Below are 16,091 nucleotides of genomic sequence, written 5' to 3'. Positions count from 1 at the left end.
TGGTGAGCAGCTTGCTGGTCTTTATTTCAACCTTCACCTTGATCTTTCACCAAGTTATTTCTCAGGCAGCAGCATCTCGTATGTCTCGGCTAGCCTAACAACCCTAAACTTGTAGCAAATCTTTATGTTCTTGTAGATTTTACCATCGCTTGGAATATTGAATCTTCGAAACTACTCTATATATGATGAGATTAGTGCCAATTACACGTTCTGAAGTTTTTATTTATCAAGCTGAAATATCCAATGAATGGACCTCTCTGAACTTCCAATGACCTTTTTGTTCTTTTGTGATTCTTAATCAAAATTCACTGAATTTATTTATGATAATTTAGGTATTCGTATTTAACTTGAAGAATTCTATAAGTAGATATAAGTATATTTTGCTTTTAATATAAAGGTGCTCTTATTCATCCAAAATAAGAGAAATTTTCTTTTTTGGCGTTTTATACGGTTGGTCTAAAAGTTATTTGTAGAGAGATAAATAAAGAAATTGAGAAGGTCACCACATAAGAGGATATTTCTCCCGGCTTAGTCGAGAATCGATCGTTGTTTGATTTGACAATTTTATTGTGTGGTGACCAACTCAGCTAACCCCTAAGGCATTTCACACTATAAGCGGCTAGTCAAAATGTATACTACTAAGTGTATTATCATATGTATTTTAAGTATGCTCCCACAGGACAAGAAGATTGTCATTGCATGGGGCATTGTTACTAAGAAGTTTAGAGGTTAATTCCTGACAGTGAAATACATGTCAGGTTTTTGCCCTTCCTCATGCAAAGGTCACTATTCAAAAGGTAAAAGATAAATTATTTGTTATTTATCTTTCTACAAATGACTGTTGGATTGGTCATGTGGGGTGTCAGAGTCGACGTATGACATTTTGTCACTGTATTTTTTTTTAAAAAAATAACCAGGTCAGGTAACGCTGAACTTGTGTACAATCGGTTCGATCCTATAAAAGTTTTTTATTGACCATTAAAATAAATCAGGAAGCGCTTGTGATGAGCTACCGTATTTTAAAAGGTAGATCCGCTACCTTAGCGGCCCCCCTAGTGCCGGCCCCACGCCATAGGCGCATGGCGGGGTAAACCCCAGGTCGTCAATTCCTGAGAATCGACCCCTGGCCATTACGCCAGAGATACCATGCGCCTATCGTCTGCGCTATGCCCTGGGGGCGAGCTACCGTATTTTAAGTATGTATAGAAGAGGGTAAGAAATGACTTTTGGGAATTTCGAAATTAAAATGTCCTCTTGGGAATTTCAAAACTATGGTGAAATTTTAAAACCAGGGAGGAGTTATTTGGAAATTTTGCCGATATGAAATTCGGTTTTCGAAGAGAAATAAAATACATTAAAATTAAATAAAAGGTAAGACGAAAAATTGTTTCGTGTCATTTCGTGGGCTTGTTATTGTTTGGAGCGCGAGCGCGAGGACGTGAGTCACGTGGCAAAACCGATTGTTTTCCCTATAAAAGGCTGCCGAATCATCCTTCTTAGCGGCCCAGACTGCCTCAGTCCCCGTTAACTAAGTTTCTCCGGTGATCGCCGGAGTGATTCATCGACCGCTGCAGACGGTGGTGCTGCGATGGTGCGGAAAAGCCAGAAGCCGAACCTGAAGCTAAACCTGTCGCCGGCGGATGCTGCTGCTGTGGATTCTCTGGCGCGCGGGTACTCGTCGTCGCCGAGCTCGTGCTTGTCCTCGCAGGAGGGAGAGGCAGAGGCGACGCCGATGGTGGTGGCCGGCTGCCAGCGCTGCCTGATGTACATCATGCTCGCCGTGGATGACCTCAGGTGCCCCAAGTGCGGGAGCCTCGTGCTCGTCCACTTCTTCCACGGCCCCACCTCGTCGGAGGAGAAGAAGAACAAGAGCGGCTGAAGAGCGCAGGGGAAAACGAATAAAGATTTCCTTTCAATGTTGAAATTAATCGTTGTTTACTTGGATGGAAGGGTTTAGTGCAAAGGTTTAGGTGACGTTTAGTTATTACTAAGAATAAGAATGAGAATGAGAATGAGAATGAGAATGAGAATATTATGGAATGAGAATAAATATGAATTATCTTTAAAAATAATCTTTAGTTAGTTTAATATTTTTTTATCGAAATGAACTAAATTTTTTTTATCATCATTAGAAAAAAATAAGAGAAAACAAATTAGATGTGAGAGAAAGTTGAATGTAAAAGAAAAATATTAAAAAAAAAATAGAAAATGTATGATGAGAGATAATTCGAAGCGAGAATATGTAATGGTATAAAATGAGGAGAGAGACAGTATCATGAAAGAGGTTAAGAAAAAAGAGAAAGTATGATAACTTTGGGATTGCTAAATCATAGATAAGATATCTATATAAAGCAACAGAACCATCATAATATTTTTTACTCCTACGAAATAAGGGTGGTAAATGGATAATTCAACGATCTGAATCAGATAAATTCGATTTCTTCGATAGAATAGAAGAGAAGAATAAAGTAAATTCTGTTGCAGAGCCGTATGCAACATAGAAATACCCGTATGGTTGTTCAATAGAGAAAATGAGTAGAGAGAAAAGGTGATTAGAGAGAAAAGGTGATGGAAGAGAATAAAGAGAAGGAAAATGTGATGAAATAAAATGAGGAGAGAGAGTGTGATGGAAGAGATTGAGAAAGAGAAAGTATAATGAGAGATGAAATATAATAAGAGAAATTGTGATGAGAGGAAAAGCACGATGAGAGAAAAAGTATGATGGGAGTTTGATTATGTCGGAAAGTCGATGAGATGAAAAGCTGGGGATGTGACGCTCCCACTGACCGCCTGTAGACTCCGCTCGGACCTGCAACACAAATTACGTCAGTGCCGAATTAGGAAAGGGGTCCCCGATATTGGCCCTTCGACGCTCAAGTCAATCACCGGCGATGAAGTAGAAGGCGGAGCAAAATAAACAGTAGCGGGAACAGTCTATCGCGTATTGCGTACCTCCGTCGATGCTTGGATCTCTCCCTTTTATATAGAGCTCCTGTAGCGCGTGTGCATGCTCCCCAAGGTGAGCACGCTTCCCAAAATTTTCCCTAAAAAGACTTATCAGTAAAGTGTCTCTAACACAGTACCTGAACGGGTCGAGAATATCTCTGAAGTGATAGTGGAAGCTTCCACTGTATAATCTTCTGGTTGTCCATGCCCGTTCGACGACACTAAATTCCAAAAGGATTTCGATGGATACCAGAGAGAATATGCTACTAGGCCGAGCGGGTTAGCCGCTCGGCCGGAGTTTCGTTATTCCTGTGTCTCGTCCGCTGGACTAGGGCTCCACTGTATTTAGTTCGTTCGACAATAATTCCACTGTTCCTGTGTCTCGTCCGCTTAGCAGTAATTCCCACTATGCTCGTGTCATGTCCGCTCGGCCGAAATTCCACTGTGCTTGTGTTACGTCCACTTGACCGAAGTTTTGCTCTACCAATGTCGAGTCATGCTGCCTGGCCGAGCGGGGTAGTCGCTCGGCCCGGCTTCTGCACATCGTCTCCTCTGTTCAGTGTCCGATACTCCATTGAGTCGATCATTTGACACCTCCCCTTGTCGAAGGTGGGGTCGAACCAGGACCTTCCCCCAGGTCGATACTATTTGCGTGTTGATCGTCTTGACTTTGACCTCCACCGTGGCAGCTATCCTCCGCGGGATGGGGCCCCTCCTCATCACTTGCCCCTGTACTTTCGATAGTTCGTTTCCAGACCAATACACAAAGAAGTAAATCATGGATGACTATTAACATAAGACCTACTCAATTTCAATAAAAGTAGCGTCATCGAGTATTTATTTTTGAACACTAGAGTAAACAATTTACTCACTCATAAGCTAATTTTGATTGCTAAGCTCGCTCTGGAATTATGGTGTAATGATAAGATATTAAGATTGTCATTTAGGTATTCAAAGTTTGATTTTTAATTATGATAAATTTGTAAAAAAAAAATTCTTCAAATAAGATTTGTATACTGATAAAAAAATTTCATAAGACTGACTTAGGATTTTTTTTTTTTTTTTTTTTTTTAATTGCTATGCTCGGCCGGCATATTTAAGCATTTGTTTCACGAGGAAAACAATAAAATAAGAGCCGTTAATTAACACAGGCCACACATCGATGGACACGAGACAAGCAAAGGATTGTGACAGCTTTGAAATGAAATGCCTTTCTTGGACAGCCTTTTTCCTTCCTCGTAAACGGCTCGCATGGCGTCGGCTGGCCTCATTTCTCTTCCACATGAAACAGAAAATTAATATTATTTTTCAATTTTTTCAATTTGCTTTTACATTTCTGGTTCTATTTTTAAATTCCTATTTTATCAATTACTAAATCATTTTATAATCATATTAGATGGACCCCTGCGATGTTTGGCCTATATTCAGAATTATAAGAATATTATAATATTTTTTTACTGAAAATATTATAATAACACTCAAACAAAATTATTTAAGGAAGAAAAATAAAACAATATATCCTTTTCATAAATTTTCGTCATGAAACGTATAATAACACAAATAAAAAATAAAAAAGCCAGTGTCAACTGGATTTGATTCATTGTTAACTAACGTAGCAAAGATAAAGTCCTCATCTTAGCCGAACTTTGACAACGGTCAACAGTATGAAAAATGATAAATTATGGAAGATATTGTTTTTGCCACTCCTACTGCCATTCAACTCGGATTCGTCGCATAAAACACTTGGACAGAGAACCGCCGAGGTGGCACAACAGGAGCCAGCCAATGGTTTGCCCCTTCCTCTCTTACTTCTTACTACTCACTTCACCTTCCTGCAAGGCGGGTGGGTGACGCCGTAATGGCCACAGCAGCTCTCCTCTTATCTACTCTTCCTCCTCTCCAAACCCACCGCCCCGCCCGCTGCCGCCTCCCCACCTTCCGACTCCGGCGGCAACACCGCCACCTCACCCCCATCCGCGCTCTGCAGGAAACGGAGCAGAAAACCAACGCCGCCTCCTCCTCTTCCTCCGCCTCGGAAGAGATCACCGAGAAGTATGGCCTGGAGTTCGGCCTTTGGAAGGTCAGCAAAGCAAATTAAACGTGTTTTTGTTTCCTGATTTTTGATTCAACTTCCTCTTTATTCTTGCTCGCAGATATTTAGCTCCAAGGAGGGGAAGGAGAAGTCCAAGGGTGATCAAGCCAAGGAGCTGCTGGCCAAGTACGGAGGAGCTTACTTAGCCACCTCAATCACCCTCTCTCTGTTCTCCTTCTCCCTTTGCTACCTCCTCGTCAGTGCTGGAATTGATGTCCAGGCGCTGCTCAATCAGGTAACGAAAAAACTATTCCATCATTTCAGAGATGCAGGGAACAGGAGAGTCTCTACTTGTATCTTTCGTGCTTTTTGCAGATTGGGATCGCCACCGATGAGACTGGGGGCAAGGTAGGGACCTTTGCACTGGCCTATGCTGCTCATAAAGCTGCATCTCCGATCAGATTCCCGCCCACTGTCGCTCTGACGCCAATCGTTGCAAATTGGATAGGGAAGAAGCAAGAGAAGACTACCGACGAGTAAACCATTCAACGGAAGAAGATTACTCCAACTTAAGCATCTTATCTTTCCGTTCGACGACGGATTCCATCAGAATTTTGAAAAGTGCTGATTGTAAATTGATCACTGGTGTGATATCTTCAGTACCAGAAATAAAATACTAACTTATGATACATTTGTGTACCTAACGAAGATAATATAACTTTGGATGTTTTCTAAGAATCAAATGGAAGGGAAGGTTGTCAAAACATGCACGCAGGGATTTCCTGTGAATGCATATCAGAAGCAAAGCCACATTTCAAATGAATAGATTGGGGATTTCTGGAAAACTGCACGCCAATTTACTCTCTCTCTCTCCCTCTCCCTCTCCCTCTCCCTCTCTCTAGCTAGATACAGGTGAGACAAGTGAGATGCAAAAAAAACACGATTTAGAATTATATTCCATAAGCGAACCAGGCAGTAAGATGTAAAAGTCAACCCAACAAACGGGCTGTGGATGCCACTTATGGCAGTCGAGAGCTCTCTCGCATCGCAACGAGCATCATCAGTTTGTCGTTTGATTCATCAGTTGCTTCATAGCTCAACTTCTGATGGGCCTCCTAATCATCTTTCCCCAGAAAAGGCTGTCTTATATCTCATTTCTCACGTCCCTAGATTTATCTCATAGCTTTTGGAGCGGAGCATGTGTTGGGGGGTCAATAGTTCCACATGGAGTTTGGTGCTCAGCCGTGCTAGTGTTATCTGTAGTGAAGTCATCTGTCCTGTACCTGTCCCATTGTGATTCTGCAGTACAGGTTAAGGATCTCTATTAATGAAAGTAGATACACATTAACGAAAATGATATAAGCAAATATCAGGAAGGATACGCGGCGTGTTCCATAAATCTGTAATGCTAGCTCCAAAATCTGATTGAAGCCAGTAATCAGCATCAGTCTGCAAGAGAATTTATTTTCAACATGGATATGTACTTTCAAGTACCAGCACAATGAGCGAAACTGATAAAAGCTGTCTTATATTGAGAACTTCAAATTTATGAGCAATAAAACTTTAACATAAAATCATGTAAAAGCTCAACTAGCTACTATAAATACACACATTTGTCTGACAAAACAAATGACATTTCTTTGGATAAGGATAAGCATGTCATAAGAAAATTATATTCCTTTTCTTTAGTTTAAGAATGATGAGAAAGTAATCCTCTGAGAAGTAAACTATGATGATGATCAAATATCTTAGTAGTTTAATAAATAAAGATGAAACTAGAGAGATTTTCAGATTGAACATGTCACTAGCATGGAAGAAGCCTAACTAATCAGTTGCATTCTCTTTTGTTTGAGCTGAGATGCATATTCCGGAAATTGACAAAAATTTCAAGGGTAATAATAGTTATGACGGATTGGAATCTCAAGGTCAAGATGCTCAGACTTACATCAATTTCAGAAGGTACAATTTTTGTCATACCACAGCCAGTATCCTCTGAGGAACTTGCATCAAGGCACCCCTGTCTATCTTGATTCTTGAATTCCATTTTCTCATCTTTGCTCTCATCTGTTGCAACTGCCAAGATGGCGGCCTCCAGTGACCCAGAACTTACCATCTCATCAGTTCTTGAAGGGGTCTCAACGCTACTCATCTCCTCAAAATTCTTTTCAAATTTACTAGCAACAAAAAGGAATAGAGAAGAGCCTTGTTAAAGAACAAATACAATCTAATTAAAAAGCTTGTTTACAAATATTGTGCACATAAAAAAGAATGACTACCTTACAAGGTAAATATCAATAGGACCCATTGTGCTTCGTATGACAATTCTGTATCTCCAATGTGGATATTCAAAAGCCTTCATGCAGAGGGAGAACTTTCGGTTAACATCTGGAGAAATAAATTAAGAAAGAAAATATTGACTCACTGCTTCTTTTTACCTCATCTGGATCTGGAACCTCCAGGGTAGTACCATGAGGTGCTTTTATTGCTATAAGCGTCTGATTCTGCATACAAGCATGAAAGGATAACCTTTGGTGATTACTAACAGCCAAAATTTCAATTTTTAATTTACAAAAATAAGCAAGGAAAACATATAAGAAAACCTGAAAGCAAGGTACGCTTTTGATGTCATCTATTGTCAGATAAAGCAGCCTGAAGTTGTACAAAGTAACATAAAGTGATTTTTATTTTTAGATGTCGATAAACATATGTGAGATGCAAATGCGAGAAAAAGAAAAGAACATACTTTTGATTACTTTCTGCTTCAGTGAACACCCTCATCCTTTCTTGCATTTTGCTATGAGAAGTGGAATGTTTCAGCATTCTTTGCGTTTTATAGCATTTTTGAAGCAGTAGCTAGAAGCTCGATTAAGTACTGAAACCAAACCTGATGCACTCATCCAACTGATTCTCTTGCAAAACTAATTTTTCAACTTCTGCCTGAAGGGCACAAAATTTAGCAAAATTTGTTGATCTTGTATATCAGTGGATAATTTAACAGCAACTTACTCTAGAAATGAAGATTTAAAACAGGATTATTTGGTTTTGTTAAGAAAGCAATGATGAACCATACCTGCAGCAATGGCAGATCATTTTGAACCTCTCCTGGCATTTTATCATCTAAGCCACTGGAATGCATTTATGAAAACTCTTCATTTTGAAATAACAAATATTTAGAGCGCACAGAAAACAACAAGATTCTTAGAGGAAAATATAATTTACGTCCAACGAATTTTGTTTTTGAGATTCTTTTCTATCAGTCCTATCCCTTCAAGCACATTTGTGATGTCATAAATTCGCCTCTTTTGCACCTACAAGTAAAATTCTACTTATGTATAAGAGAAGAATTATTCAAATTAGTAAGCATTGACTTCACCACAAGTGTTTCTGCCGCTTTATTCAAATCAAGAGTGCCATCTTGTGCATGTTTAAGCAAATTGATAAACCGTTTGGTCAAGAGTCCTGACAATGAAATTAGATAATGATGATGAAAAGAATTTCTCAATTGCAAGAATAAACTTAAAACCCTTTTTTATTATGAAAGTGAAATAAATCACAACTTCCATCACCTAAAGAGCTATCATAACGGCAAGTACCAACATTAGTAAGAGCATTGCATGAAGGCGAACCTGCTGGAAACCAAATCTTTCTTGAGTTAGATTTCAAATGAAAATATCATCATTATAGTTCACTGACCTGAATATTTAAAAAAAAGCTTCAACTTCTTAGCCAGTTACAGTTCGCTTTGTAGATGTATATAATGATCTACTTTTCTAGTGGAAGATTAACATTGCACTAGCCTTGGAAGGATGGCAATACGCACCAGCATTTGATAGAGAATCTTGGACATCAGATTTGTTGTGCTTGGATACCTTAGGTCTGCTATAACTTTTCTTGGTCAGTCTAACAAGAGGATTGTTAACTACTTCAGCAGAGCCTGGAGTTATCTTCAGCTCACTCAACTCAGAAGCCTCATTATCTCCATGTTCAGGCTTTCTCTTCAGCTAAGATATGAAATATCACTTCAGTCGAATTATAGTCATCAACTCATATGGATTATTTACTAGTTAAGTAGGGAAATTATACTGCAAGAATTGAATTACTGTACAATATAGCAAATACATTGGAAGCAAAGAGTTACTTCTGCTAAGATCTACTTTATATAGAAGAAAGAAAAAACTGCAATTAAATAACCACAGGTCATGCTTCAGCACTTATTCATTCTATTTTCTATTGCAATAAAAGCTAATTTATTCACTTAATTCTTCTCTTGAATCAGTAGATTCTTTCTCCTCCCTGAGTTGGAGAAAGCCTAATGCTACACAAGTTTTACTTTTCAAGAGTATTTCAAGCTAAAGCTTTCTAGCAAAACAAAAGGTTTGTACTTCCATGATGTGAAAAGAGAAAAAAATGACTGACTACTCAATAAACCTAACTTACCTGCATAAAGAAAACAACAAATTCTAGACCACCTCAAGATCTCCTAAACATATTTATGACTTACCAGGGAGGCTTCCTTTCTCTTTATAAATCCTATCACACAAAAATTCAGTTAAGATAGATAGACTCAATTAATAATTCCTAACAGCTAATAATTTTTCAAAACCCATATATGAAAACATTAAAGCTTTTTAAATTCAGATAACTAAGATTAGGCTATAAAGATTACTAAGAGTTGGACTTATAGCAAAAACACTTTCACATTTAATTTCTGAAAATCATGCACTAACATTATAAATTGGTTAGGCATAATTTGTCCTTTCGTAAACTAAAAGTGGTTTTAGAAGGCCCCCATTTATCCAACACAAACCATGTAACATGTTAAAGTACTAAGCTTTTTACCTTGAAAGATACAGTTCATAAAAAAAACAGTTTGTGAATATTTTGTTCAGAAGATTATTTATAGTTGTGAAAAAACATTATGTAAACGTAAAAGTAGACACTTTAAAACATATTCAACTAGGATATGTAGATCAAGTGGGTGCTTCAAATTGGGTCCAAATCTCAACCGACTAATGAAAGATACGTAGATTGTCAATCTCTTGACCAAACTGAGATAGAAAAAGCAACATATAGAATCAAAATAACAAATTGCCAGGACATGAAATGCCAGAGACAATTTCACATGTTATTTGTAATTTTAGCACCCTTGGTCATATTCAAGATATATTTCTCCAAACTTCCAACGACCCATATGTTGCTAAACTTTTTGCAGAAGGCAATCTCTAAGAGACAAGATTTGTTAATGACTACATAGTGTTCATGTGTATGCAACTTATTGATTAAGATTTTTGGCTCACTTTTATTAGAAAAGATGTCTAAGTTTTATATGCTGTCCTTGTAGGTCCATGTTTGATGATCAAGTAACTTAATGCTCTCAATTCAACTATACTAAGAAATCCTGTGAACCAATTTGGAGAACAAGTCTACATGAAAATATAAGACAAAATTTAAACAAAATGAACAATAGATATTTCTGCATTTTAGCATGACCAAATGAGAATACCAGCCCTATTTCAACCCTGCAGCCTATCGTAATTTCTTGAAGGATCTAGAGATACATTCACTTCATCATTCATTCAGGAATTACAATTTAGTTCGACTCAAGAATAATATAGGAAAAATTTGTGCATCAATGGTACTACGTAGCACATCCAAAATTAGGGATTCCACAGATCCTTCTGATAAAAATTAAAAAGGATGAATATGCTGGAAACACAAGTTTAAAGTACATATCCTTCCAATCTATGCCTAACCTAGTTCTGCCGCTAGCAACTAGTGCCCAAATGTGATCTCAACGACTTCCCTAAAAACACAAAAAGTCGCCCAGAAATGATTAAACTATCAACTCAATTCACAAAATATCAATCAACACAAAACACCCGAAAGATTTGCAACTACCAGATCAAATCTCCATATTGAATCGGAGGAGAAAACAAAGAAAGCACCAAAGTTAGAACTTACAGGCGTATTAACGACCACGGAATCAGCCACCTCAGTGCCGGCTGCACGCCCATCAGCAGCAGGGAAGCGGTTGTCCTCGACCAGGCTGGCCTTACTGGCCGAGGACAACAGCAGTCGCCGGTGCTTCAGCGATTGAGGGATCTGTCCGCACGGCCGCGCCAGGCGGTCCTCAGAAGTTCGACAGCCGGACATCACCCACCTATTCTATAAAGATCCGACGTTCGTAAAGAAACCCGCTCGAACCCCCGATCTCGAGCCCCAAAGTGCTCGTCGTTATCGAGGTAGAATCCCGACTCCAAGACCCTTGTGCCTGTCGGGTTTCCGGGAGGAAAGTGGATCCCGTAGGGTGGAAAACGGCGGCCGGAGAGGCGACCGGAATTGAGATCCTATTGGGGATCTGGAGTCGCCGGCTCGAGGAGGGTTTGCGCGCGGGGTGTGGGCTGGTGGGTTAAAAGAATGGAGAGGGAGGGAAATTATAGTGTTCGGGAGGGGTAGCGTGGCTGTGGAGGGAAGTTGTGAGATCGTCTCTCATTCTCTATTCCTCTTTTATCGATTAATGCTTTTATTTTAATTTCTAAAAACAATTTTACCATCCCATCGCACCACACGAGCTAAAATGGACGATCTCGATCAAATCTCCACTGTAATTTCTAATTTTTAACTTTATTATTTATATTGCTACGTAATATGCGTTGTCGATCGATTTGTCCAAGGCGGCGATACGTGCGCCTTGGGCGGCCAACTCATCCCCATTTTTTATTTAAACCGGATTGGCCGCGGAGCTCTAATTCTGACGGTCCGATGTTAATGGATAGTCGTCTAGGATAAATCTGAGCCGTGTGTTAACTGGATAAAACGCCATGGGTGTTCGTTTTGGTGAGAGTGCGGCCCTATATGACACGTGGCATCTCTGAATTAAGAAATTGTTGAGCCAATGCGCCTTGTACTTTTCTCGCACATACGTTCCCCAACTCTACCCGCCTCGTTGGAGTGACGTTCTCATAGCTTAGAGGTGGGTGTATCTAGATAGGGCAGTGCGTTAAAAAGATCTCAGTCGTCAGCCATCGCGGTAGCTTCTGGAAGCTTATAATTGGGACTCCGGAACACACCGTGAATATTCAGATTCATTTGGATGAACGGTAGAGATTCTCCAGGCTCCGTAATCGTCGAGATCCATTGGATCCGGTTCTGGTTATAAAATGAACGGAGCCGATTTAGAGATGACTTCTTATCCTACATCTGTCGTCATAGAAGCGAAGAGGCAAGGGAGCGAGAGCGTGTGTGCTCCGACGCCATGGCCTGCTCCGTTCCTCCCGTCGTTGCGTCGAAGCTCACAGCACCGATGGCATCCTCGGTGTCTGCATCTGGATCAAGGATAGTACAAGCAATCCCGAAGGGTTTCCATCGTCTGAGGCGGAGCTTCACAGCCCGCCCCGCCCCGCCCCGATGGGTTCTGCCCCCAGATCTAACCCAAGAAGTGTCGTTGTCAAAGCTTCGGCCGAGGTAATGAATCCTATACATTGTACTCTTGGCTGTTTTAGTTTTTTATTTTTAGGATGTATTTTATCGTGAAGTTTCCCTTTTATTACTTGATGAAATTTGCAGACAGTAGACAATTTGTATGAGAATAGTGTAGATATTGGGCATTTGGTATTTTTACGTGAAAAACAACTTCTAGCAAATGGGTTTCCTTCGACTTCTTTTCTTTGTATTTATCTCTTGATTGAAATTTGAAAGTGAGATTGATGTTCTGCAGACTTACCTGCCGCTAGTTGGGAACAAAGCACCGGACTTTGAGGCTGAAGCTGTTTTCGATCAGGAGTTCATTAATGTACGTTTAAATAAGTGACTAATGTTGTTAGCAATGGTATAAACTTAGAGAAATCAAAAATCTACTAGAGCGCAGTGATCATTGCAACCTTCAAATGCTTCACTGAACTGTGTTTGTTCATAATCCATTTGAATAATACCTCCATCTCATACCATCATATGCCCCAAATCAGTTGCAGATTCAAGTAAAAAATAATGACTGATGTCTATGAACTATTTGGGGATGGATGAGTGGGTTCATTTTCATCATTTAGTTTGATATTAAGTTATATTGTTGGTTGTATTTATGTTACTTAGACATAGGATTTTATTTAATTCTATTTGATGATGGAAGGCTTTAATCTGTCCAATTCCTTCATTTCATTTCTTCACCAATCAACGGAACTGAAGTCTAAGCATCTAATAAGCACAAGTTATCAATATTATTTCTTTTCTTATGATTCCATCCAAGTAAACAAGAAGAAAGGAGTATAGTGGAAACAAAACATTTTTTTTTTCATTTCCTTCCACTTAAACCATTTCATACGCTAAGCCTTTCCGCATTAGAATAATCTCATCTATTGACAAAAAAAAAACTGACTCATTTTTTCTTAACTATCTTGAATTACATATCTATGAGGAATGATGAGCTTTGAGGATTGAATTTGAAACACCCATAATGTAAACTTGAATTTCATCATTACATGCATATCTTTAATCTTTGTTATCTATTTAAGTATATCTGGCATCAAGTATTCAAGTGTCTCTTCTTGCATTATATGATAATGATTATCCTTTCTCATCATGCTACTTTGGCAGGTCAAACTCTCTGATTATATTGGAAAGAAGTATGTGATTCTGTTTTTCTACCCACTTGACTTCACATTTGTCTGCCCTACAGGTAAGTTATTTCCAACATTGAAACTTCATATCTTAACAGAACCAATGGGACTAAATTTCTTTCAATTGTGACAGAGATTATTGCTTTTAGTGACCGCTACTCAGAATTTGAAAAGATAAACACAGAGGTCATAGGTGTTTCAGTTGACAGTGTGGTAAGTTGTTATTAATATTTGGTACATCTAGTATCTGTATATCTGTATATATTTATTTATTCTATCCATGCTTCTTGATTCTAGTTTCAATGTTTTGCCCAACTTAGTGTTGTCTATCAGAATATTATGATGTCTTCAATATATGGTTGTCAGAAAAAAGAAGTATCATTGACTCTTAGAAAATATAAATGAAGTTATTTTCTGGAAAAGACCACTATATAAATTTTTTCTCAACTATCAATATTTTGTCATGCAATATTTGTTCCACACCTTCAAGGATCAGGCAACTCTAAATTCTTAATTATGGGCTTCCATAGTTCGATCTTTCTATGATCTCCATTCTCCATTTTCTCCCTCAACCCAGCATTGTTAGCAGTTAGTTATTGCCTCTCACCATGGTGGAATTCCGTAGTTAATGTATGCATCCTCGTGCATATGATTTCCAAAAGACTATCTCACCATTTTTGCCAATCATTTTTGTGTGCAAATTATAAATGAACTTCTTGGGGAATATAATTTTCATTCTCTAACTTCTGCAGGTTTTCTTTTTTTTTCCACATTCAGAACTGGTGTCTTAATTCTGTTGTTTTTGTTTCTTTGGTTAGTTATCTCCATTATTATGTATTGTTTTGTTCTGAAATATAATGCAAGATGAGATTTCATTGACAGAATGACCAAAGGAAAAAAGAAACAATGAATTATACTTCTGTAGTTATTGGATTTATTGTTTTACTATTGGGCTCATTTCATTTTAACCCAATATTTCCTCCTCCTCAGTTCTCCCATCTGGCATGGGTTCAAACAGATAGGAAGTCAGGGGGTCTGGGTGATCTCAAATACCCACTGGTATCAGACATCTCTAAATCAATTTCCAAATCCTTTGGCGTTCTGATCCCAGATCAGGTAGATGGTGCTTGCCTTTCTATGTGTGATCAACTCTGTAATTAATCTAATAATTGTAACTAGCATTAAGCTAACCTTTAATAGTTGGGAATTTTTTGTTGTTTTATTGGTCTGATCTGTGCTTGTAAACTAATTTAACTTCCATTTGCCGGGAACTTATTTTCCTAGGGTATTGCATTGCGAGGATTATTCATCATAGACAAGGAAGGGGTAATTCAGCATGCCACCATCAATAACCTTGCCATTGGTCGTAGTGTTGATGAAACCTTGCGAACACTTCAGGTAACGCTTGATAAAAGCAGATGTAATCTCCCTCTGATCTATGACACCTCATTCATCAAAGTAGCAAAGTAGCATCGGTACCTATGGTTCTTTGCACTTCTATATCTTACAGTGCTGAAAATATCATTCAAGCTTGTTTCCGGTTGCTTTTGATATCGTTAATGGTTTGGTAGCCATACTTGAGGCTCATTGTTCATACTGTTTCTGTCCTGCAGGCGTTGCAATATGTTCAAGAGAATCCAGACGAGGTTTGCCCTGCTGGATGGAAACCTGGAGAGAAATCAATGAAGCCAGATCCTAAACTTAGTAAGGAATATTTCTCAGCTGTTTAGGGTCAAAGAGATTGTTATAACTGCACCAAGTAATTCTGTAGTCTGAAAGATTCACCATTGATTTATCCTGATCAGTAGTAAACCAGGGAAGTTTTGCTCGTAGTTCTATTGCACTCGACATATTCACAGTATGTTCTACTCGCAAATTGCTCAAACACCCCCTATATTCCTTTTTAAATGACCTTCATACTCTTTCTTCTTTAAACTCCTTATATATTTTTTTTCTAATTTTATTTAATTTTTATTTTTTTTTAAATTCATTTTGGTTATTATTTTTTTATTAAATTTTTTATTTTTTTATTTTATATAATTTTTAACATAGATCACTTCACTTATTATATATATATTTTATTCAAGTATCACTGGTTTTTTTAGTTTTATTTAATTTTTATTTTATTTTATTTTTTATTAGTTTTGTTTTTTAATAAATTTTATTTGGTATTTTTTCCATCAATGTTTTTTTTTTGTTTCATTTAAATTTTTACATAGGTCAAAACCTTCTTAATTTTTTAAATTACCTCTCCTATTAAAATTTCTCTCTCTCTTTAAATTATCCTCTAACCTCCCTTCCTTTTAAATTATCTCATCTAACTCTTGACACGTGTTAAAATCTTTCTTTCCTTTAAATTATACATCCTCCAATCCTTTATACATGACATATGTCTGAAGGTTGGTTTCAGGATAATAGCTGTGCTAATTGGGTATGGTGATGAAGATTGGTTTCAAGTATGATTCAAGCTTATAAAAAAGAGATTTAACAAAATAAGGATT

At 38.1% G+C, this 16,091-nt stretch overlaps 3 protein-coding genes and 1 pseudogene across 4 annotated transcripts; 3 read left to right on the top strand and 1 right to left on the bottom strand.

Annotated features, from left to right (window-relative positions):
* Positions 1-1,507: 1,507 nt before the first annotated feature.
* On the top strand, positions 1,508-2,039 carry LOC122048264 (protein GL2-INTERACTING REPRESSOR 1-like). The gene has a single exon (XM_042609882.1). The coding sequence runs from the start codon at positions 1,589-1,591 to the stop codon at positions 1,877-1,879; it is 291 nt and encodes a 96-aa protein (XP_042465816.1). The 5' UTR covers positions 1,508-1,588; the 3' UTR covers positions 1,880-2,039.
* A 2,708-nt stretch (positions 2,040-4,747) lies between these two features.
* Positions 4,748-5,667, top strand: LOC122053310. Its single transcript, XM_042615317.1, has 3 exons — positions 4,748-5,026; positions 5,100-5,273; positions 5,354-5,667. The coding sequence occupies exons 1-3, from the start codon at positions 4,805-4,807 to the stop codon at positions 5,516-5,518; spliced, it is 561 nt and encodes a 186-aa protein (XP_042471251.1). The 5' UTR covers positions 4,748-4,804; the 3' UTR covers positions 5,519-5,667.
* Positions 5,668-5,776: 109 nt separating this feature from the next.
* LOC122053297 (transcription factor E2FB-like) lies at positions 5,777-11,441 on the bottom strand. Of its 2 annotated transcripts, none has more exons than XM_042615304.1 (14): positions 10,940-11,441; positions 8,799-8,979; positions 8,545-8,604; positions 8,352-8,437; positions 8,198-8,286; positions 8,049-8,103; positions 7,863-7,915; positions 7,722-7,772; positions 7,579-7,627; positions 7,414-7,479; positions 7,255-7,331; positions 6,924-7,152; positions 6,361-6,427; positions 5,777-6,277 (listed from the first exon to the last, which is right to left on the bottom strand). In XM_042615304.1, the coding sequence occupies exons 1-14, from the start codon at positions 11,129-11,131 to the stop codon at positions 6,156-6,158; spliced, it is 1,377 nt and encodes a 458-aa protein (XP_042471238.1). In that variant the 5' UTR covers positions 11,132-11,441; the 3' UTR covers positions 5,777-6,155. The 2 variants fall into 2 exon arrangements, with proteins under 2 accessions (XP_042471238.1, XP_042471230.1); XM_042615296.1 differs by having other exon boundaries at positions 8,545-8,607; positions 10,940-11,440.
* Positions 11,442-12,167: 726 nt separating this feature from the next.
* Positions 12,168-15,422, top strand: LOC122048182 (annotated as a pseudogene).
* Positions 15,423-16,091: the final 669 nt, after the last annotated feature.

The sequence above is a fragment of the Zingiber officinale genome, chromosome 1B (genome assembly GCF_018446385.1).
Source record: "Zingiber officinale cultivar Zhangliang chromosome 1B, Zo_v1.1, whole genome shotgun sequence".
In the NCBI taxonomy this organism is placed as follows: Eukaryota; Viridiplantae; Streptophyta; class Magnoliopsida; order Zingiberales; family Zingiberaceae; genus Zingiber; species Zingiber officinale.
The sequence above is the reverse complement of the archived record's forward strand: the minus strand, read 5'-3'. Positions and strand labels throughout refer to the sequence as shown.

Bases quoted from the DNA above. Each gene is read 5' to 3' on its own strand.
- LOC122053310 (XM_042615317.1), top strand. From the start codon at position 4,805: ATGGCCACAGCAGCTCTCCTCTTATCTACTCTTCCTCCTCTCCAAACC. The intron at 5,027-5,099 runs GTCAGCAAAGCA...TCTTGCTCGCAG, and splicing joins TGGAGTTCGGCCTTTGGAAG to ATATTTAGCTCCAAGGAGGG. The intron at 5,274-5,353 runs GTAACGAAAAAA...TGCTTTTTGCAG, and splicing joins TCCAGGCGCTGCTCAATCAG to ATTGGGATCGCCACCGATGA.
- LOC122053297 (XM_042615296.1), bottom strand. From the start codon at position 11,131: ATGTCCGGCTGTCGAACTTCTGAGGACCGCCTGGCGCGGCCGTGCGGA. The intron at 7,773-7,862 runs GTTTGGTTTCAG...CACTTCTCATAG, and splicing joins CAGTTGGATGAGTGCATCAG to CAAAATGCAAGAAAGGATGA. The intron at 6,428-6,923 runs GTAAGTCTGAGC...ATTCTCTTGCAG, and splicing joins TTGTACCTTCTGAAATTGAT to ACTGATGCTGATTACTGGCT.
- LOC122048264 (XM_042609882.1), top strand. From the start codon at position 1,589: ATGGTGCGGAAAAGCCAGAAGCCGAACCTGAAGCTAAACCTGTCGCCG.